The 22,346-nt window shown below is 49.7% G+C and overlaps 1 protein-coding gene across 7 annotated transcripts in view; it reads left to right on the top strand.

Annotated features, from left to right (window-relative positions):
- KMT2C (lysine methyltransferase 2C) overlaps nt 1–22,346 on the top strand; it is a 2,745,351-nt gene that overhangs the window by 205,586 nt on the left and 2,517,419 nt on the right. For all 7 annotated transcript variants that reach the window (XM_069647923.1, XM_069647922.1, XM_069647921.1 and 4 more), the window contains exon 6: nt 334–443. In XM_069647923.1, the coding sequence (XP_069504024.1) occupies nt 334–443 (110 nt within the window). The remainder of the gene's footprint in view (nt 1–333; nt 444–22,346) is intronic.

Here is a 22,346-nt window from a genome sequence, read left to right as displayed (position 1 = left end):
ATGCTTTCGCATAATAGATATTTAAGTAGATATTGTTTGAGTGAAATAGTATAATAGTGTTAACCTGTTTGGTTGTAAATCGGAAGACTCACTTTTATAAACCATGATTTATATAAGTTTGGGCACTTATGTTGCTGAAAATCGGTTTCCGCATCCGCTCAAGAGAACATGACCAATAAACAACCATTGACAAATCTCTATTGCTTCCTTTAAAAAAATGCCTGGGTATGTTTTTTTGTTACAAAGTTCATTTTAGTTGCTTATTTGACTTTGAATGGCAGTTCCGCTTCCCCTCTTTCATTGCAATGCCTTTTTAAAATGTTTCCTTTCTAGGTCACTGCTGGGCTCATCACCGCTGTGCAGAGTGGTCACAGGAAGTATGTCGTACACAAGACCAAGGACTGGGGAACGTGGACAAAGCAGTTGTCTCAGGGATCACAAAAGTGAGTAAATACAAAATAATTGAAAAAGCAGTCTATACAATGTATTTGTCAAACTATAGCAGTTCATTTACTTTACATGGTTGTCAACATTGCCATTCAAATTCAGTTAATCGCTGGCAGCAGTGTGAAAAGGCCCATGCTATACGTGTAATCTAATATTTTATTTTTGAAGGTTCCCATAGTGGAATTGCGTTTATGACTTTGGTGTACGAACCCAGACATTTAAGAGAGATTGTTGCTGTAGACTGCTAGCTGCCATCAAGAGGCATGGGGCACCTCAGGCTTGAATGGCTCTTGGCCTTTGCCAATGAGGTACTGCATTTCAGCAGCATAATCTTACATAGGATAAACATAATAATTGGATGATTTTATATAGTGCCTTGTATGATGTGTATAGGTGCGTTATAAATGCCATATCATGGTGTTTCAAGGTGCGACGAGGCAATGGAGGGGAACAGAGGAAGACCGAGACAACGATCTTCCTAGGCCATGTGACGTTGTGCTCGTGCAAGTGCAGGGGAAGGGGAAAAGTGCAGGGGGCGGGGGCAGTGCAGTACATGGGAACGATAGTAACAAAAATTGTATAAATAAAAAGCAATAAGAAAAAGTGCAGCCAGCTGGTGGCAAGTGCAAGGATAGGTGCAGACATCCGGTGTCAAGTGCTGGTAGGGGGCGTAGGGATACAGAAAAAAGTCCCCAGGTGCAGGGGATGCCAGGTAGGTAGTGCAGGGATGCAATTGGCGAGGGAGGGGACCTGGGCCCGAGATCAGAGGGTGTAGCCAGGTGACCCGTGCAGGTTCAGCAGGGGAGAGGAGAGAAAGCAGAAGCAAATATGAAGGTTTTGAGGTGCTTCCGGAACCGGAGATGGTGCTCGAGTTTCAGGGAGGCTGTTCCAGAGGGAGTCCCCAGCCGAAGTAGATCTACCACCAACTCGTTGCTTGGAGAATCGACTGACCTTGAGGGAGTTGGAGGCGGATGAGCGAAGAGCTCGCGAAGGAAGATATTTTGGAAGATATTTAGGAAGAAAGTTGAAGGTATTGAGGCCCCAGGACACAGAAGGCCTTGTGGACAATGCAGAGGGGTTTGAACTTAATCCTCGCAACCACTGGGAGCCAGTGTAGAGATTTCAGTGCTGGATAGATGCGATCACTGGGCTTGAGGTCAAGGACAAGTCTCGCAGTCCTGCTCTGTTGCAGAGGGAGGAGTGTCGAAGCAGGCAGATTTAGGAAGAGGCTGTTGCAGTAGTCCACCCTAGAGAGAACCAGAGCTCCGGAGACAGTGAGCTTCTGGGGAAAGGAGAAGAAAGGAAGAATACCTCTGAGGAGGTGCAGCTGGTAGTGTGACTTCTTAGAGACATCAGATTTGAGGAGAGGTGGAGTGTGGAGCCAAAGATGACACACAGGTTTTTAGCCTCACAGGTGGGAGCAGGAAGAGGGCCAAGCGGTCGGCCAGACAGTGACAGGAAAGGAAGGAACAGGTGTGCCGATGAGGAGAATCTCTATCTTACTGGCATTAAGGCAGAGTTCCTTGGCGGCACACCACTCCTGGATGGCGGACAGACAATCGGAGATGAGAGAGGGAGAAGGGAGCCTGAAAATTGGGTGCGTCATCCGCATAGCACTGAAAGTTGGGGCAGAGAGCGGCAATGCAGTGGGCAAGAAGAGTCGGGTATTGGTTGAACAGCCAGGGAGAGAGGTTAGACACCTGGGGAACACCCCAGGTAGAGATGGAGGCGAGGAAGGACCCAAGTTGGACCTGGGAGGGTCGATCGGACAGGAAAGAGGTCAGCCAAGCCAGTGCCTGACTGGTGATGCACATGTATCGTGGAGATGGTTGAGCAGGATGGCATGATTGACCATGCCAAAGGCAGAAGAGAGATCAAGTAAGATGAGGACTCCGGCGGTGTTGGAATCGAGGTTAGAGAGCAGGTCTTCACGGATGTTCAGTAGAACAGTTCCGTGCTTCTGGCAGCTCTGACGCCAGACTGATGACCATTGAGACAACCAAGAGATTCTGTGTGAAGATGAAGCTGAGAGATGAGCAGTTTTTCCAGGAGTCTGCCCAGGAAAGGATTGATGGAGATTGGGCGATAGTTAGCCGGGCATGAGGGGTTGGCTGTGGGTTGCTTAACAAGATGGTGCACAAGGGAGTGCTTTGGGGGGTGGGGGGTGTAGAGGAGGGGAAGACTCTTGTGACGAAGGAGTGGCTGCAGAAGTCAGCCAGCACAGGGGCTAAGGTGTGTCAATGTGGTCCTTGATATCGTATATTTCTCCAACTTCTAGGAGTTAGTTACTGGTGTCCTGAGTTTAAACAATGGGCGCCTGGTTAATGCCTTGCCAGGGAGGGACAATTATAATGAGCACAAATGAGCAGGGACATAAGTAACCCCACTCAACACCAGATCAAAAGTCAGTGTACACAACGTGCTAAAATTCTGACCGCTACTTTAATTCAAATTCATACATATAAAAGTAGCTAAGATTAACTACAGCTAATTGAGATGAGCATAGGATACTCAAAAATACATACAACATGTGAGCAGAAGTATGCACATAATGCAAAGAAAACAAGCATCAATCATTCATTTTACAAATAGGCAATTATATTCCATATTTATCATTGTAGAGAGTGACACCACAAAATGATCAAGTAATTGCAATGCAAAATACACAAGTGTGTACAAATAACAGGATGAATATAACAAATGTGTCAACACCACTGTGTTTAGGCCTTTGGGCTATCTTGAGTAGCGGCAATTAGGTCAGCCTTCATCGGAACAGGGACAAAAAGTATACAGACGAGATCCTATGTGTTCATATCCTAGTGCACCAGGGCACACGATCTGAGAATCCACGTCTTCATATGCCAAGCGGAAAACAATTCCAGCAACGAAACAAAAGTTCCAGTCTAAGTGGTGTAGGTATGAAATATGGAAGTTTACAGCTTGGGATCAGGGTTCCTCATTGTATGAACTGAGATGCTGTGTAGAATAGTCTACATCATACTGTAGAACAAAAATGGAAACCAGTCAGATAAGTCCTGGTGTGTGGCGATGCTACACTTATCAATGCTGATGTGTTTCAGTAATCACATACAGCAGAACGGGGACACAAAAGCTTTTGTTGCTGGTGTCCTTATTACCCACTTGTGGTACTTGAACCTGGTTGAATGAAGTGTTGATTCAGTCTGACTAACGAGGCACGGCGAGTCTCCCAAGCAAACACGTTTGCGTAAAAACTGAACTGAGGCCAACGGGCGCAGCACGTGCTACTTATATACCTGATGACGTCACCCTCAATGGAGGACTTCGAGGGATATTGACTCGACGCACGGCGCCCTCTGCTGAGAACATTTTTCTGAAGCAGCCAAAGCTGGACGTGATTATCAAAGATGAGGAATACGTTGGAGGACACAATCCATTCGAAAAAAGGGGATACTAAGTAACTCCTCCTATGGTAAGATAGTGTGTGTTGGGCCTAGAAAGTTACAAAATATAAGTAAAGTCAATTTCACTTCACTGCTCTTGCAAACAGTAGTTTCACCAAGAGAAGGTATTTAAACCTTTGGGAAATCTAAGACTTCTCTGTGTCATTGCAGTCTGTCACAATGTAAAGATGATGCCTATGTAGTTTGTCAGACTCCAAAGTCAAAAGAAACAGAGTCCAAATCACAGAAAAATACAAGACTGTTGGAAAAAGGTCTCACTCTCTCCAGGTTAGAAATTAAACATAAAGTCCAGTAAAAAGTGCTGGGGGTCTCTAAGATAGAAGGGAATTAGCACATTTCTGAGAATTCTCCCTAACATGTTTTTGCCAAGAGGACAATTTTTGAGCTCTTTACAGAGCTCGATTGCGCTGTGGATTTGAAAAGATGGCCTGTATGGAAGATGACAGAAGATCTATGAACAGTGCTAGATATCCAAAGCGCAAAGGTCAAGAACTTAGTCCCCGACTGTCTTGGAGTACGCAGTGGGATACACCATTTTAACCATTTCTTTCAAAGGGGTGGGAGGTGCTGCCTTCGAGCAAAATCCATAATTTTCTGTCTAAACTTCCCGTTTCATAAAGTCCCAGGAGTTCTGAATGGTCACTCTTCAACACGGGCTCAGAGAGCTAGAAGAGGGAGACTTTCTGTCATCTTTGGACCTGGAGGATGCGTACTTCCACGCGCCAATTCACAAGGGTCACCGCAAGTTTCACTGTTCAGAGGAAGCATTACCAATTCAGGGCCCTTCCCTTTGGATTGAAGTCAGCGCCAAGGGTCTTCACAAAGTGGCTGGTCCCAGTGGCGGCACATCGGCGACTGCAAGGGATCCACGTATACCCTTGGATGATTGGCTCATCTGGGCCAGCTCAAGGAGCATCGCCATTGACCACCCGGCGAGGACCATCCGCCTACTGATGGACCTGGAGTTCTCTGTGTATTAAGCAAAGTCCTGCTTGACTCCATCGAAGGACGAGCTATTTCTGGGATCCCGGCTCAACACAGTGTCATGCCAGGCATCACCGTTTGAGGAGAGAGTGGCAGTCATCCTGGGCAAGGTGCAACGGCTGCTCGCTCTGAAGATTGCCACATTGAGGGCCATCAAGTTTCTGCTCGGCATGATGTCATGCATTTATCTCATCCGACTCTGCAGGCTGTGGATGCGGCCACTACAGCAGTTCCTCGATGCCCGTTGGATTTAGGTGTCCGGAAGCTTCCATGGCCAGATCGCTCAACAGGGGGTTCTATCGGGCGATAAGGTGGTGGGGTGTGCACTCTCATTTTTGACAGGAGGTGCGGATTTCTAGGCCCCACCATATGAAGAGACTGTAACGACGGATTCCTCCCTGGAGGGATGGGGAGCCCACACCGGAAGTCTTTAAGCCAGAGGCCCTTGGCTGCCGGAGCCCAAGACGTTGCACATCAATGTGCTGGAGCTACGGGTAGTCTTTTGGTCCCTCTAATCGTTCTTGCCGTCCCTCAAGGGCAAGGTAGTGCAGGTCTTCACAGACAATACCACCACAATGTTTTACATCAGAAAGCAGGGGGCACCATGTCCCCACCGCTCTCCAAAGAAGCGCAGGACTTATGGCATTGGGCTGTCGCTCAGGGGATGTTTCTCATCCGATTTCATCTGGCAGGAGTCAAGAACATGGTCGCCGACTCTGAGCAGGGAACTTAGCTCGTGCCACGAGTGGGAGCTTTGGCTGGACCTGGTGGAGAATCTGTTCCGCAAATGGGGCAATCCCCAGATCGACATGTTTGCAACGGTGACCATGTGCCAGAGGTTTGCCAGCATGTTTCCCCCAGCAGGGGAGCATGGGGGACGCATTGTCATTCCCTTTGGAAGGTCTTTCTGTAGTCCATAAGGTAGTTCACTAGATACATGAACCGGAATTGAACAGCAAAAGAACTTGCAAAGTGCTGCAAGCATTTTACGTGCAGCTCCAATTCTGCCTGGGACCATTTCCTACCCAGGACACTGACACACGGCATGCGCCCCAAACTGACATGCTTGTGTCTTTCACAAAGTGCACAGCTGAGCTAATATGGCTTTTCAATTCCAAGCTCCCATGTGTTTGAGCCACCAGTGTAATTATACTTGTGCTGCTTGTGACAGAAGCACTTTGAGCAGAAGACATGTGTTAGGCAAGATTGTATGCAGTATCCTGTGGGTGACTGCACCAGCCTTGTCCTCTTGGCAATAGTTAACCCAACCTTTGGTATAAGCATGTACTACACAGGTTGGTAGAGTGACTGAGCAGCCAGGCTTATCTCAAGAGGGGTCCATGTGAGCTGTAGGGTTAGAACATAGAGATTCAGTGACAAGTATCCAAATAAACACTTACACTTCTTGATTAAAAAATTATTTATTAATTTAAGTTGGTTGAATAAGCCTTCATTAGATAGAAAGTAGCAAGATATGTACCACAATGATATACTTCAAAAATACACTGTTTCAATAAATCAGTAGATGCCCATTTGGGATGGCACGCAGATACTTCCTACACCCCGAGGTGAATTAAATAACTAGGACACTGTGGACCTCGATATATCAATGGCACATTTAGAGGAATACCGAGGTTAGTATCAAAAGGAAAAGATGAGGGAAGAAAACAATGGTTGACAAGTACTTTTTGAACCCCCAATGCAAAGCAAATTAACCCTTTTACAGCTACACAATTATGGAATGTGTGACTTTTGTTGAGGGATTAGTTAAAGCACAAAGTCAGAGGATGGAGTCTTTCAGGGAGCCAGGACAGCCAATGTCAATCGAGCAAAAGTCTAGGTGAGCTGAAGCACTTCTTGAAGGTAAGTAAAGTCTTGCACAATGTTTTAGAAATCTTTGTAGAAAATGAAATCACTGTTGGGCCACAAGCTGGGAGACTTGTCGGGGATGAAGCTGCAAAGAACTCTGCAAAAGCGACCAAGACAAGTCTCATCTGAGAGCTAGGAAGGCTACACAAGAGGTAAGTGCCCTTTAGTTTACAGTACCTTGGTTCTGAAGAAATTGGTTACAGCTGGCTTCTGTTCCAGTTGTAGTATGGCAGATCCTGTTGTTCCTGGGCCTCAGTTGTGGGGACAAGAGGGAGAAAGTCTGGGGACTCCTGCACTACGAATTGAAGGTCGGCAGCAGCAATGGACAAACTTCAGATCAGCATCACTTCACGGTTTCAGCTTCTCGCAAATGACACCACTGCGGTTCTCGGATACCTTGTGGACTTTCCTTGCATCTGGGGTCCAGCACTCTGTTGAGGTGGCTCAGGCTCGGCCAGTCCTGCTTCATGGGAGTCTGGAGGATCTTCCTGGAGCTCGAGTCCGACTTAAAGACGAGACACTCGATTCTGGATTCCTGCAGCAGCAATGGAAGTACAGCCAGCTCTGAGAGGATTTCTAGATGAGTTTGTCTTTGGGTCGATTGGTCCCACCAAACCAAGGGGAGAAGTCGTCCTTCGCAGGGCTTCCCTAGTCGCAGTGAATTTGGAGCTTCAACAGGACTTCACCGGCCAAACCAACGGTCCAGGAGTTGCAGCAAGCATCTCTTCCAAGTTGTTCTTCGGATTCCTTCGTCCAGTGGTCTACTCTGCCTTCCAAGCAAAAGGACTTTTATGCAGGTTTCTCCCATTCATTCGCAGCATAGCTGTCAATCACACAGCAGGGTGGCTATTGTCCGAGGGCAGCAGCAGGCCAATCTCACCTTTTGGGTGCATTCCTATAACCAAAGAGACTAAGCACAGGGATTTTCAGGCACCACCCTCGCTTCCTGCCCTGCCATACACGCTGGAGCCAGAGGTGGGCTTCACAGGTGAATCCCGCCAAAGACCAAACTAACAAAGGGACCAAACCTAGTCTGGCGCGCAGAGTACATCTCAAGAAGGACCTTTCCAGCAAGAAATGGCGAGAAAAGACAGCCAGGGCCATTTTGACAAAATGGGCACCCATGGGTGCTTCACTGCAGCTGCAATTGCAGTCTGCGGTAGAAACTCACAAAGGTAGAAAAAAGTAAACGACTGCCACCAGACATTAATTGTAGAAAGGGTAACATAAAAATGTTACATGAGAAACTAGACTAAGGGGATACTAAGTAACCCCTCCCGCACCCTATTGTAAGATGGTGTGTGCTGCGTCTAGAAAGTTACAAAATGTACGTAAAGTCAATTTCACTTCATTGCTCTTGGAAGCAGCAGTTTATCCAAGAGAAGGTATTTAAACCTTTGGGAAATCTGGAAGACGTCCCTGTGTCACTGCACTGAAGGTGCTGTGTGACACAATGTAAAATGATGTATATTGAGTTTGTCAGACTCCAAAATCAAAAGAAAGTGTTCAAATCAATGAAAAATAAATGAGTGGGAAAAAGGTCTTGCTCTCTCCAGGATAAAAATGAAAAGTCCTAAAGTCCAGCAAAAGTGCTTGGGGGGGGGGGTCTCTAAGGTAGAGGGGAATTAGCATATTTCTGCGAATTCTCCCTAACATGCGCTCTTGGAGGATATGAGAGCATTGGGTAGAAACAACCTGCGAAAAAGCAAAGGATGTTGAAGGAAAATTGCCAATTAAGTAGACTAGTACTCTATGCTTTTGGACCAAGACCCAAAACTTCACTGTCGGTTTGTCTTGGAGGTTTGGTTTTCTACAACATGTACTTTGCTACTGTAATTTGTCAAGTAATAGTTGTAGACAACACCTGGAGTTGAACTTATCCCACTAGCATCTTAGTAGAAGGTGACCAGAAATGTATTTAAGTCCTGTTTTCTGGAATTACTCACTAATCCACAAAGTCAATTAAAGGTTTGTTGCTGTATTGCCTACTGGTTTGCATGCTTTCCTTTTTCGTTCTTTTTACATAACTGCTGGCTGGAATGGGCTCATGCTTACTGTACAAGAGCAAAGTACGCTAAATTTGATTTACACATGTCCTTGTTTATTTCTGTTGACCTGGTCTTCGCCCACATGCATTCGTTGAACTGCTTTCTTGATGTAAGCTTGAGGGCAGATGCTTAGTTTGGCCAAGCTCTTCTAGTAAACTCTTGCCTCGTACAGCATGTAACTTGAATGTATCATCATTGTATCATCTACTTGTATGTATCGGGGCTTGTTTCCACCTTTATTCACACAATATCAGCTCCTGTTCTCATCTAGTCATGTCGCTAAGTATGTCCCCGCCTTATTTTCACCTCACCCCGCCCCGTGTTAAGGATGAAAATGTTTTAAAAGAAATTATTTTCCTAGGGTTTGTAACAAGATAGTTACTTTTTTATTTCATATAGTATGGTTACAAAGGCAACCTTTTTTACAAACTTGATATAAATAGATCTTCCAAATGTCCATTTGTTCAATGCAATAATTGGGCAGCAATACAATTCAGCTTAAAATGTCGGTATCCTCAGAGCATTTTAATTTCTCTGTTCATCAGTTATTTTCGGTAACAAAAATGTCTTCCGTGTATAAATACATGCAGAATATAACATTAAATATTTCATGGTTTCACAATGATCCACATTATTACCAAGTCTGAGGCCTTTCATTCCTCTAACTCTCCAAACTCTAATCACAAAAAGGTAACATGTAATATAAACATATAACTGCTATGCTTATGGGCGAGAGAAGGATTCTCTATAGATTAGACACTGGCCAAGATAAGTCAGGAATTTTAAATATTCCTTAGAATGAGATTTATTGGCAAGGAGAACCCCTTCAGCCAAGTGATAATTCTTGGCTAATAAAGCATTTTTTTAAATTCAAGATTCCACTTGGTTACTCTCCATACCATTAATATTAATTTCCAGTTCTCCAGCATGGGGTCGGGCATGGATTCACATGCTCATGAATATGAATATTCCCTGTCAGGCTGGGAATCCTCGGTAAAGAAAAAATCAGTATCAGTTTTGTTTCCGATTTGTCTCTTAGTAACCAATCACTGATCTCTGGGTCATACTGCCCCCAGCCAATGACTGCCCTCTCCCTAAGCCCCTCCCCTGGCAGCCATCCTCAGATTTTTACTGCACGTTCAAGTGTTGGGAGTCCTCGTGCTTTAGCTCTCGAGCTTTTACTGCCTCAAGCGCCACCGTTACCACTTCCGATAACAGGGACCCGTTTCGGAATTCTTCTACGCGACTCAAGGGTGAGGTTTTCGTCGAGTTACACTTCTTGGAGGTTCCAGAAGATCTGAGGCCTACCTCAAAGTTGCATGGCCCAGGACAAAGGAAGCTCGACTCCCGGATCCAAGCTGTTCAGGAGCTGCCCGGGATGCGGATTGCAAAATGTTTTCAAGGAGGAGGAGCATTCGAGATGTCTCTACTGCCTTCATGAGGACAAGACGCACGTGGAGAAGGACTGTGCGTTCTGCAAGAACCTGTCTGAACGGACCAAGCAAGATAGTTGTTCCTGCCTCGCCGCCTGGCTGGAGAAGGGCACAGCAGGTAAGAAGGCGAAGAAAAAGTCTGAGCGGTCTTCTAAGTCCTGTGAGGGCGCCCCAGCAATGGGGGCCCAACAGAAGGCCAAGCACCGCGAGTCCGGGGGCGCCGAAAGGTCGGGCTCTTCGGCTGCCAAGCAGGGCGCGACTTCCCCGGCACGATCAACCACAAGCCAGCGCTCTGGTTCGGGGAAGAGGAAGTCCGATAACCCGGGTAAGCTTCTGGAGAGTCCCCGGTCGATATCGAAGGGAGCCGAGGGGGAGCGAGGCGATGACCCCCCCCACCCCCCCCAAAGCAAAGGCCCAGGATGCACCTAAGGTGGTGAGGGCCTTGATTGACCCGGCAAAGGCCTCTATCGAGGTTGTCGCAGCGGCCCTGGTGAAGCCGGCAGACTACACCAGTGGAGGCTGCCTCTGGGCCCAGAGTTTCCCTGCCACCGCGGAGGGAATCCTCTTTCCAGCCCATCGTTAAGACCCCCCGTGAAGACCCCGGTGGAAAAAGAGGGGGGGACGGTGGCCATTCCGGACTCGGATTCAGCCTCCGAGGAGGATCCGGTGGAAACCGTGAAAGGCCTCAACGAGAGGTTCGAGACTGTTCGATCCCACGGGAAGGTTCCTGCTGATGTGATCGAAGATGGCGGCGACGATCGAGCAGCCATCCCGCCCGTCGCAGCCATTGCCCGAGCCCCAGGATAGTTCGGTGGCCGTGTTGTTGGCAATCCAATCCTTATGTACTGAGATAAGGACGAGGTTACCACGGACCCTGACGGAGGATCCAGAACCAGGACCGTCGGGAAGCCCTCCGAACAAGCGGAGGAGAGTCCACCCCGCACCGCCCTTCGTGCCCACGAGGCCTGTGGACCCCTCATCCCCCTCGCCGGACCCTCGGGATGATACAGCGACGGGGACGGACGACGGCGATGATACAAGGGACATTCCTTCATCCCCCTCCCCGCCTGACAAAATTGGATCTTTCCACGCCATGATAGCCAGGGCATCGGAGCTCTTCCAGCTCTGCCCTGAGGAACAGAAAAAGGAAGGCTTTCTTTACCAACGACGGGAGGCCAAGAGAAAGACGGCCCTCGCGGCAACGTTGCTCGACATCTGGGACAAGGGGCTGGCTATCCTGAAGAACCCTTCCACGACACCCGCCAAAAGGGAGAGGTACGAGAAGAAGTACCGGGTCCCCGATGCCGCCCCCTTGTGCCTCAGGGCCCAGCCTACGCCGGACTCAGTCGTCTAGGCAGCGGCCAAGAATGAAGCGGCGGGTGCGGCAGCTTCAACTTCCACTTCCCCGCCGGACACCGAGGGCAAGAAGTTGGACTCCATGGGATGACGAGTCATGTCGGCGGCGACGACTACGATTAAGGTGGCCAATGCCTTAGCGATTGTGGCCCGTTACGACGGAGAGCTTTGGTTCAAGATGGCTCCCCTGCTAGACCTCCTACCGGACAAGAGGGCGGAGGCCCTACAGATTCTGCAGGAAGGTGAGGTGGCGTCGGATCACGTCATAACGGTGGCAACGGACTTTGCGATACCGGATTTCACCAGCTGGGCAACAGGGTTTGCCTTCGACGATGGCTCAAGGTGACGGACTTTCGCCAGGACGTCCAGACCAGTGTGTTGGACATGCCGTTCGACAGCAACAACCAGTTTGGGAAGACTGTGAATGAGTCCCTCCAGGCCATCAAGACCGACAGAGACAGCCTGAGCTCTAGGAGTCCTTCAGCAATGGCGGCCCTTTCGGAGCTCCGAGGCAGACAGGGAGCCTCCAAGGATCCATCGGTGGCTCTTCTATGTACCGCCTGGCGGCCCGCTCTTCGTCCCAGGAGGCCTACAGAGGCTGCGGCAAGCAAGGAGGGTCTTGCCATCGTCGAGGAGGCCAAGGCGGCAAGGCCTCTTCCAAGCAGGACTGAACCGGCCGTAGTGTCGGGGGGGGCCCACCGAAGCACCCCGGTGGGAGGCCGGCTGACAGTTCGTCAGCGTGTGGGAGTCCATCTCCACCGACCGTTGGGTGCTGGACACCCTGGCCCACGGACACTCGCTAGAATTTCAAAAGAAGTGTCCTCTCATTCCTCCCATGGCCAGGAAGGAGAATTGCATCCCTCAACTGCTGTTGGAGGTAAGGGCGATGCTCAAGAAAGGTGCCATCGAGCTCGTCCCCAAGAGGCTCCGGAGTATACTCAAGGTACTTCCTCGTCAGAAAAGACAGGCGGTTGGCGCCCCATCCTGGACCTGCGTCGGTTAAACAAGTACATCAAGGCACAGAAATTCAGGATGGTCACCCTCCAGCACGAGCTAGGACAGCTGGAGGAGGGCGACTTCTTATCGTCGTTGGACCTGGAGGATGCTTACTGCCACATCCCCACAGTTCCTCAGATTCGTAGTCCAGGAGCGTCACTACAAATTCAGAGCCCTGCCGTTCGGATTGAAGTCGGCACCCAGGGTGTTCACCAAGTGCCTCGCACCAGTGGCGGCGCGGCTGCGCCTGCAGGGGATCCATGTCTACCCCTACCTGGACGACTGGCTAATCCGTGCAAGGTCAAGAGAACTTGTCGAACACATGGCGAGGACCGTCCGCCTGCTCACGGAACTGGGATTTACCATCAACTGCCCCAAATCCCACCTGGTTCCTTCGCAGGTGGCACTGTTTTTGGGAGTGAAGCTCGATACAGTGGAGCGATTGGCATCTCCGTCGGAAGAAAGGACGAAGGGCATTTTGGGCAAGGTGCAACGCCTGTTAGCCACGGACGTGACCAGGGTGAGGTCCATCAAGTCCCTCTTCGGGATGATGTCCTCATGCATCTACCTTGTGCCCCTTTGCAGACTTCGGATGCGTCCGCTACAAGAGTTCCTCGACTCCCGCTGGATTCAAGCGGCGGGCAGCTTCGAAGACAGGATCCCGCTCGACGATGAGTTCCGTCGGGCGATTCTATGGTGGGGTACCCGTGCGCACCTCACGGCAGGCATGGAGTTTCAGACCCCGGCGTATCGGGAGACGGTGAGACGGGCGCCTCCCTGGAGGGATGGGGGGCCCACACCGGAGATCTCCATGCAAGAGGCCTCTGGCTCCCGGAGGAGAGGTCTCTCAACATCAACATCCTGGAGCTACGAGCAGTGTTCTGGGCGCTCAAATCGTTCCTTCCGTCCCTCAAGGACAAAGTGGTGAGGATATTCACCGACAACACCACCACAATGTTCTACATCCGGAAGCAGGGAGGCACCAGATCCCCAGCCCTGTCCAAGGAGGCCCAGGATCTGTGACACTGGGCTGTATCCCAGGGGATGTTTCTGGTTCCCTTCCACCTGGCAGGAATAAAAAAACACCATCGCCGACTCACTCAGTAGGGAGCTGCACTCGTGCCACGAGTGGGAACTATGCCAGGTCCAGGTGCATCAGTTCTTTCAACGATGGGGCAAACCCCAGATCGACCTGTTCGCGACGAACTCCAGTGCCAGAGGTTCGCCAGCAGGTTCATACAGCCGAGGAGCATGGGCGATGCTTTCCCTTGGGACGGCCTGTTCTTGTACACGTTCCCTCCGTTGCCGTTGCTACTCAGTCTCATCAACCAGCTCAAGAGGTCCAGGTGCAGGATGATCCTCGTCGCACCGGCGTGGCCGAGACAGATCTGGTTCCCGGACCTTCTGGACTTGTCAGCATCCCCACCTATCAAGCTGGCGACGGACGCGGATCTTCTCTCCAGAGAAGGAGGCGCCATTCTTCATCACGACCCGGAGTCGCTGAACTTGCAGGCTTGGCTCCTGCAGCATTAGAGTTTGCAGTCAGCCGGGATATCGTATTCTCCAGAGAGGTTCTTGCAAAAGCCAGGGTGTCCTCAACTCTCAAGTGCTATGGACAGAAGTGGAAGAGGTTCTCTGTCTGGTGCCATGCACAGAAGATTAACCCTCTGCGGGTTACGGCCCCTCAAGTATTGCCGTACCTACTGTCGCTGGCAAAAGCTGGACTGGCTCACGCCTCCAAGATACATCTGGCTGCCATCTCCCGATACACCAGAACTACAGGACGGGCGTCCTTGTGGTCTCATCGCCTGGTGAAGGAATTTATGAAGGGACTATTCCGATCGTTCCTGCCGGTGAAGGCCCCTGCCCTGGCGTGGGAACTCAACGTGGTGCTGACCAGGCTCATGGGGGGGGGGGGGGGGTGGGCATTCGAGCCTATGCATTAGGCGCCATTGAAGTTCCTGTCGTGGAAGACAGCAATTTGCGTGGCCATCACCTCCGCACGACGAGTGGGAGAGATCCAGGCCCTATCTTGCAATCCTACATACTTGACTTTTCACGCCGCGAGGGTGGTGCTGAGGACACACCCCTCATTTATGCCCAAGGTGCAGTCGGACTTCCACCTCAACGAGCCATTGGTGTTGCCAGTTTTCTTCCCGTCACCTTCGTTGCAGTCCGAGAGGACTCTGCACTCGCTGGACGTAGCTAGAGCGCTGAAGTTCTACGTGGACCCCACGAAGAGTTTTCGGAAGACATCACAGCTGTTTGTGAACTTTGGACCTGTGAATCAAGGGAAGGGTCTCTCGAAGGCTTCCATTTCCAGATTGCTCTCCGGCTGCATCACGCACTGTCACCGGTTGGTAAACCGACCGCTGCCCGGCCGTCCGAGAGCCCATTCGACCAGAGCGATCGCTGCTGCCACGGCGTTCATGTCTGGTGTGCCCCTGCTGGACATCTGCAGGGCTGCTACGTGGAGGTCGACGCACACCTTCACAAGATTCTACTGCGTAGATCGGGACTCGGGGAGGAGTCCAGGGTCGGCCAAGCAGTGCTGCGCAACCTGTTCGCTTAAGGTGCGCCTGGTGCGGAGGTAAGAGATGCTTAATGTTGAGTGTTGTATTGCTTAATGTTGAGCCTGTTGCCACCTCCCGTGGTTGTGCATGTGTATACTGCTATGTATTCTTATATTCATGAGCATGTGAATCCATGCCAGACCCCATGCTGGAGAAGGAACAAGTTACTTACCTTTAACTGTTGTTCTCCAGCATGGGTCTGGCATGGATTCACATGCGAACCCTCCCTCCTTCCCCTCTGCGGCTCTTCACTTGGTCATACTGCCACTTTACGTGCTACCAAATCTGAGGATGGCTGCCAGGGGAGGGGTTTAGGGAGAGGGCAGTCATTGGCTGGGGGCAGTATGACCCAGAGATCAGTGATTGGTTACTACAAAGAAAGACAGATCAGAAACTAAACTGATACTGATTTATTTTTTACCGAGGATTCCCAGACTGACGGGGAATATTCATGAGCATGTGAATCCATGCCAGACCCATGCTGGAGAACAACAGTTACAGGTAAGTAACTTGTTCCTTCTTCTTTAGTGCAAGCTATAAGAGAACTCGTATGTAGTTGGTATTTTAAAATACCTGGCTGCACTGAACGTAGGTAAGGAGCAGAGTAGTGTTAAGGAAAAATCCAATAAAGTCCTCTGTATGGATTTGGCTAGGCTGAGAGCAGTTCACGGTAAGTCTTTACGTGAGCTTAAGCCTTCGTTCACAATTGAAAGCCCACAAGTCAACGCTATATAGCACAGCAAGTGTAATTTTCTTACTGTATGCACTGAGTGGACGCAAACTATGCTCACCATGTGTTCTATGAAAATTAGTTAAGGCCTTAATCTCCAACTGAAATGTAAACTTAATATTTCCCATACAATGGGACTAATCCCAGGTGGAGTGTAAATTAACTTAGCAATATTTTCTTTTCTTCCAAATTGAACTTTATTAATATTTTCAGTGATGCAAAATAACCCCCCCTTTCCACTGACCCAGAGTGCCCTGACCCCTTCCACCCCATCCCCCCCCTGTGTAGCAGTCCGCAGTGCACTTTGGTAGTAACATTTCTACAAGGAATAGTCCCCTCCCCTCCTGACAGTCCCACGGCTTCCAGGCTGGTTACACAACTGAATCCCCCCTGTCCCCCCGTTCCACCATCGACAGATACTGACCATGCAAGGCACCCTTTCAAGAAACTCTTGCAGCAAGCCCCTGAAGACCCATCACTTCCCGTGCTGGTCATTGGCCGTACTTCTCAAAAAAGGGGACCCACAAGCCTTCAACGTTGGACTGGGATTCGTCTCGAAGGTGTTAGAAATGTCATAGATAGCCCTGACCTTTGCCACCCACTTTTCTTTTTTTGGCTGGAGATGTGGGTTCTTCGACCGATGGGCTAAACACCTAGCAGCCACTAACATGACCCACACCATGTTCCCCGCCTCCATTTCATTACCTTCCTCCTCCAACCCCAGTCCAAAAAGAAGCCACGATGATATATTTCTGTCAACCCCCTTGTTCCATGCTAAGACCTCCTTCCTGTAGGCTTGTACCCTAGGGCACCCCCACCACATTTGAAAGTAGTCCCCCTGCTCCAGAGGACACTTCAAACATTGGGTGTCACACCCCCCACACTTTTTGGCTAATACTGTGGGTTTATAATGCCACCCCATGCAACAACCCAAGAGCGTGGTGCCTATATTGCAGTGACATCATTGAGCGTGATACTCTTGCACATCAGTGCCCACTGAGCATCGTCTCTTTCCCCAGTTCTAGTCCCCACTTGTTCCTGGCCGAGGGCAGGGTCCCTCAGCTCTGCCAATAACATAACCTTATACAACCAGGCAATGAGCCCCCTCGAGCAATCGGGATACGCTCAAAATCTTTCAAATCTCTTTGCAGGTTTTCACCCCACTGGTCCTCCAATAAGGCTCACTTTAATTATAAGTAGCTGATCACCGATAGCCTCACAACCTGCAAGTATTCCTCTAGTCTCAGTAGTGGCACGAAATCCCATCATTGGCCCTGCCCTGCTTAGCCCCCCTTCATACGACAATTGAAAAGCCAAGGGTTCCTCAACCCTGTCACGCAAAGGTGGGGCCCAAATAGAGCTTATCGGTGATGGCCACGTAGTGAGCCACCTGCTCTCCCCCCTTCCCTCCAAGGAGACCACAGGACCACCAGTATTGGGTGTTGTAGCACCCTCTTCGTGATGCGCATCTTGGGAACCCACAGCCAATACCCCAATGAAACAGTGGCCAGGACAGCATTGTCCATTAACATCCACTGCTGCTCGGTGAGCGGGTTGAGATGGTCTACCATGACCCGAAACTGGGCTGCTCTATAGTATGTCCAGAGATCAGGGAGCCCCACTCCCCCAAAATCCCCCCTCCTCCTTTGGTAGGATCAAGACCTTGTAGGCCACCCTATGCCCTGCCCAAAGAAACTTCAACAATACCTCCTTGACCAACTCCAGGAACACCCTTGGGACCACCACTAGGAGTATTTGGAACAAGACTGTCTCCAGGGCTCTGGTTATCTCTTGGTTCTCTCTAGGCTGGACTACTGCAACAGTCTTTCTAAATCTACCTGCCTCTACTGTAAGTCCTCTACAACTCATCCAGAACAGGACTGCGAGACTTGTCCTTGGCCTCAAGACTGGGGATCGTATCTCTCCAGCACTGCAATATCTTCATTGGCTCTTGGATCTTCAGTGGTGGCAAGGATCAAGTTCAAGGCCCTCTACATTGTCCACAAGGCTTTCTTGGGCCTGGAACTGCAATACCTCCAACTCTCTCCAATGAAATATCTTCCTATTTCAGATCTTCGCTCCTCCAACTGCTTGACGGTCGGTCACTTCAAGCAACGAGTTGGGGGCAGATCTTTCTTCGGCTGGTGCCTCCCTTGGGAAACTGCCTTCCTACCTCTCTGATACTTGAGCAGAACTATCTCTGGTTCTGGAAGCACCTCAAGACCTTCCTCTTTGCCTCTGACTTCTCTTTCTCCCCTGCTGATCTCCTGCCCGTTACATCCACTGGTCACCTGGCAACCCTCTTAACTCGGGCCCAGGTCCGTGCCTGTCTGGTTGCATACCCCCCCTGCACTTATGGTCTGTATCTGTAACCCTACAGTCCCCTCTCCTGCACTTATTAGACACTTGCTGTCTGCACTCCTAACACTCGCACTTGCCACCCGTTGGCTGCACTACTTTTTGCTTTCCTGTTTCCTTGTGCTGCACTTGTCCATCCTCCCACAAAGCCCCCCTCCCCGCGCTACTCCCCTCCCCGCTCCTCTGCACTTGCACAATCTGAATTTCGAATGGATTGTGTCCTCCCACGTATTCCTCATCTTAGATAATCGGCCAGCTTGCTGCTTCCTTCTTCTGAATATTTTTTTTTTTCGCCAGAGGGTGCTGTGCTCGAGGCCGCGTAGCATTAGTCCCTCGAGGGCCACCGTCAAGTGTCGACGTCATCTGTCATATAAAGGGCTCGAACCGCGCCCGTTGGTCTCAGTTCCGTTTTTCTGAGCTGCTGCTTCGTGTTTCGAAACGGCGCGTCAGTTCTTTCATTGAAAATTTCTTCATCTTCAACTCCTACCACACCCAAGACAGGTTTTAAAAAGTGTCTAAAGTGCAGAAGGAAGATATCCATTATGGATCCTCACCGCAATTGCCTTTGGTGCCTCAGACTGGACCATCGGGGTCGACAAGTGCAGTTCGTGTCAGGGGATGTCGAATAAGGCTTTTAAGGCTCGCCAAGGTAAGCTAGCGGTGGGGAGAGGAGTCTTTTAAGTCTGCAAAAACACAAAAAGACCTCGGGAGAGTCGTGTAGAAAATCTCGTCTCGAGGCGGTCGAGGTCGAAGAGTCGCTCGAGGAAATTTTCGAAGAAGCAACGTCACAAATCTTCCTCTTCCTCTTCCTCCTCACCTGACAGAAGGTTCGTTTCATGTCCTTCTAAGCATGATTCCCCAAAAAAATGGGAGACCTTTAGGGCTTCAATGCTAAATAATTTTGAAAAGGCGGTCTGACCCCCTCAAAGAAGTTGCGTGAAGAGCATGCCCCGTCCACTCAAAGAGTGACAGAGGGAAATCTAAAACTGTACACGCAAAATCTGACCAAGTCGAGGGCGTCCTTGGAGGATGATTCTCGAGCACCTCATGAAACGAGAGAAAAACCTTTGGTGCACAAATCGAGGTTAACAGAGGACAAAATGGTGTTGTCGAAGTCGGGCATTGACTCGACACGTCCTTCGACTACGTCGAAGCCAAAGATGGCATCGATACCTTCGACCACAATGTCGAAGGCCTTCTCGACGACATAGAAGCCTTCCTAGATGACATTGAGGATTCCTTCAAGCATATCGAAGCCAGCGTCTATTCCAGCGACTCATTCGATGCTTTTGGCGGGGAAATGTTTAATACCAATACCGAATACGACATTTATGGCTAAACCTAGGTCAATGCCGCCACCTTTACCAGAACAAAATCTTCCATCCTCAGCCCAGGCAGGAATTTTTTCAATCTGTCTTCTATTTTTGAAGAACAATCCTCTGATGAAGGAATTAAATCAGCTGGTGTTAGATTTGGAACAAGAGAAGTTCCTGAAGAATTAATAGACCCATGTACCAAAACAGCTGACCTTTATGACTGCCTACAATCGGCCAGTGGCCTAGATACCTCACCTGAGGTAGAATTTGAAAGACCAGACCCTACTGACCACGCAGAATCTGGGTATAGGAACCTTATGGGAAGAGTCATCGATTTCATGGGGTGGGAGACAGTGTCCCCGAGTTACAACCAAGATGACATGACCGATATTATTGATGACGGGCCTCAGAAGGATCTGATCCTTCCTTTCCACAAAGCTCTACAAAAGAGTTATGGCAAATTGGGAAATCCCAGAATCTTTACCAACTGTAAATAAAAAAATGTGTGGGAAAGTAGACTTTCTCCTTCAGATCCGGAGTATCTGTCTAAGCATCCTTCACCTGAGAGCTTGGTGATTCAAGCTGCGACTGCAAATAAGCAATCTGCTTATCCCTCCATGCCCCCTGACAGGGACGATAAAGATTGATGCTTGGGCGAGGAAAGTGTTCACTTCGGGCAGTATGGACCTTAAATCTACTAATGTGACTTGTACATTAGCTAGATTTACTTGCACCCTGAAGGACTGCTTGAATGCAGCGGCTGAACACATCCCAGAGGGTGGGGAATGGGATGGTTTCCTGGCGATAGAACAGATGGAAAGGAGGCTATGGAGGAGTGCCTCAAGTCGGGATTGGACACTGCTGATAGTGTGAGCAGGTCCATGGCAGCTAGCACGGTTTTACGCAGATTTGCTTGGCTGAGAAAATCTGGTTTTGCATCTGATGTACAGTCCAGGTTACTCAATATGCCCTTTGACAGCTTGAGGCTGTTGGGCAGCAAGGCCGACGAGAGCTTGGAGAAGCTGCAGACCGCTACAAGACAGCCTCAACACTCTTACGCAGGCTCATCTTCCTGGAAGAGTCTCCCTTTTCGCTTCTATTCTTCCTTTGGAAAAGGGAGGGGCAGGCCAGTCAGAGAGGCCAACAGAGAAAACCCTTTCGTGGTGGAAAAGGGAGAGGTGCTAGATCAGCCACAGCAGCGGCTACTACCTCCTCAGCCACTGCTGCAAAGCCACTTTGAGGTCTTAACCCACAAAACCCCGGTGGGAGGCAGAATCACTCGGTAGCTGGACGAATGGCGGGGCATTACGTCAGATAACTGGGCACTAGAGATAGTGACCCATGGTTACTGCCTGCCTTTTCATCAAAGACCTCAAAATCATCCACCGGGAGCCAAATCTGTAAAAATTCCAGACCCACTCCTTGTGCAGGAGATTTTAACCCTGCTTGAGAAAGGTACAATAGAACATGTACCTGTAGCGTAGAGGAACACAGGTTGGTACTCACCTTATTTTCTCATCCCCAAAAAAGACATAGGGTTGAGACCCATCTTGGATTTAAGAAACTTGAACAAGTTCCTCAGGAAGGACAAGTTCAAGATGGTGACCCTTTCTCAAATCCTTAGGCTCTTCAGCTTCAGGACTGGCTGGTTTCATTGGACCTTCAGGATGCTTACTTTCATGAGCCAATCCATCTCAAGCACAAAGTACCTGAGGTGTCTAATTGGCGGATCTCACTATCAGTTTCGAGTTCTGCCATTTGGGCTGACCTCCGCCCTGAGAGTTTTCACCAAGCTGATGGCTGTAGTGGCATCGAGTCTCAAGAGGAGAGGGATTCATGTCTACCCTTAACTGGACGATTGGCTAATCATGGCGAGTTCACCAGAACGAGCCCAGGAACACTTGACCATGATCTGCCACTTCTTACACAGACTGGGTGTCATGATCTCTGCTTCCAAAAGGTCAGGGTTTTCCCAACTCCCTTGGAAGCAGATCCATAACCCAGGTTCCGAGTGCCAACCAGTCCCAATTGGGACCTTTTGGACCCAGTCCTGGCGCCAGTGGCACCAGGCTCATAAATATGCCCAGTCCCAGCGCTGGAAGCGCCGGGCTCATAATGCTTGGGTGGACTTACCTGCAGCAGACCATGCTGCTTACTTGCCTGCCAGTTGAGCCTCTTATCCTCTTCTGTTTGGAACTACTTTTCCTGTTGGGTGGGGCAGGAGCCACTCCCTAGATTCAGAACACTGGAACTCTTCTGGAAAGCAGGAACTCTTTTCTTACCTAGGCGTGGCTGTGGAAGGAGACACCTAAGCACTACAGGAGGCTATTTAAACCACACCCGATGGATGAATCTTGCTTTGCGTTATTCTGCATCCTCTGCAGCAGAACGCTCATCGTGTCTTCTGCATCTGATCCTGGGCCTAAGGAAAAAGGCTTACCATCCTGAATCCAGTCTTCAGCAACACCTATAAAGACAAGAAAGAACAGGTTAGCATTACGGTCTTCAGTGACAGCTCTTCACTTACCTGGTCCATCGGCTGTCACCAACGCCTCGCGCTGCATTCCGGCATCTGAAAGACAAAGGCTTACCTACTCTTCGTGCGCTCCGGAGGTCTTCACACTGCATTCCGGCATCTGAAGGACAAAAGCTTACCAACTCTTCGCACGCTCCGGAGGCCTTCGGCGCTGCATCCCGCATCTGAAAGACAAAACAAGGTGCGTTTAAAGACATTGGGGAACTTTAATACTCACGTGCCATTACTCCTTTCCACATCTAACCCAGTGGGTATTC

This window comes from Ambystoma mexicanum, chromosome 2q (genome assembly GCF_040938575.1).
Source record: "Ambystoma mexicanum isolate Mex_15411 chromosome 2q, UKY_AmexF1_1, whole genome shotgun sequence".
NCBI lineage: Eukaryota > Metazoa > Chordata > Amphibia > Caudata > Ambystomatidae > Ambystoma > Ambystoma mexicanum.
This window is presented reverse-complemented; position numbering and strand designations above follow the sequence as displayed.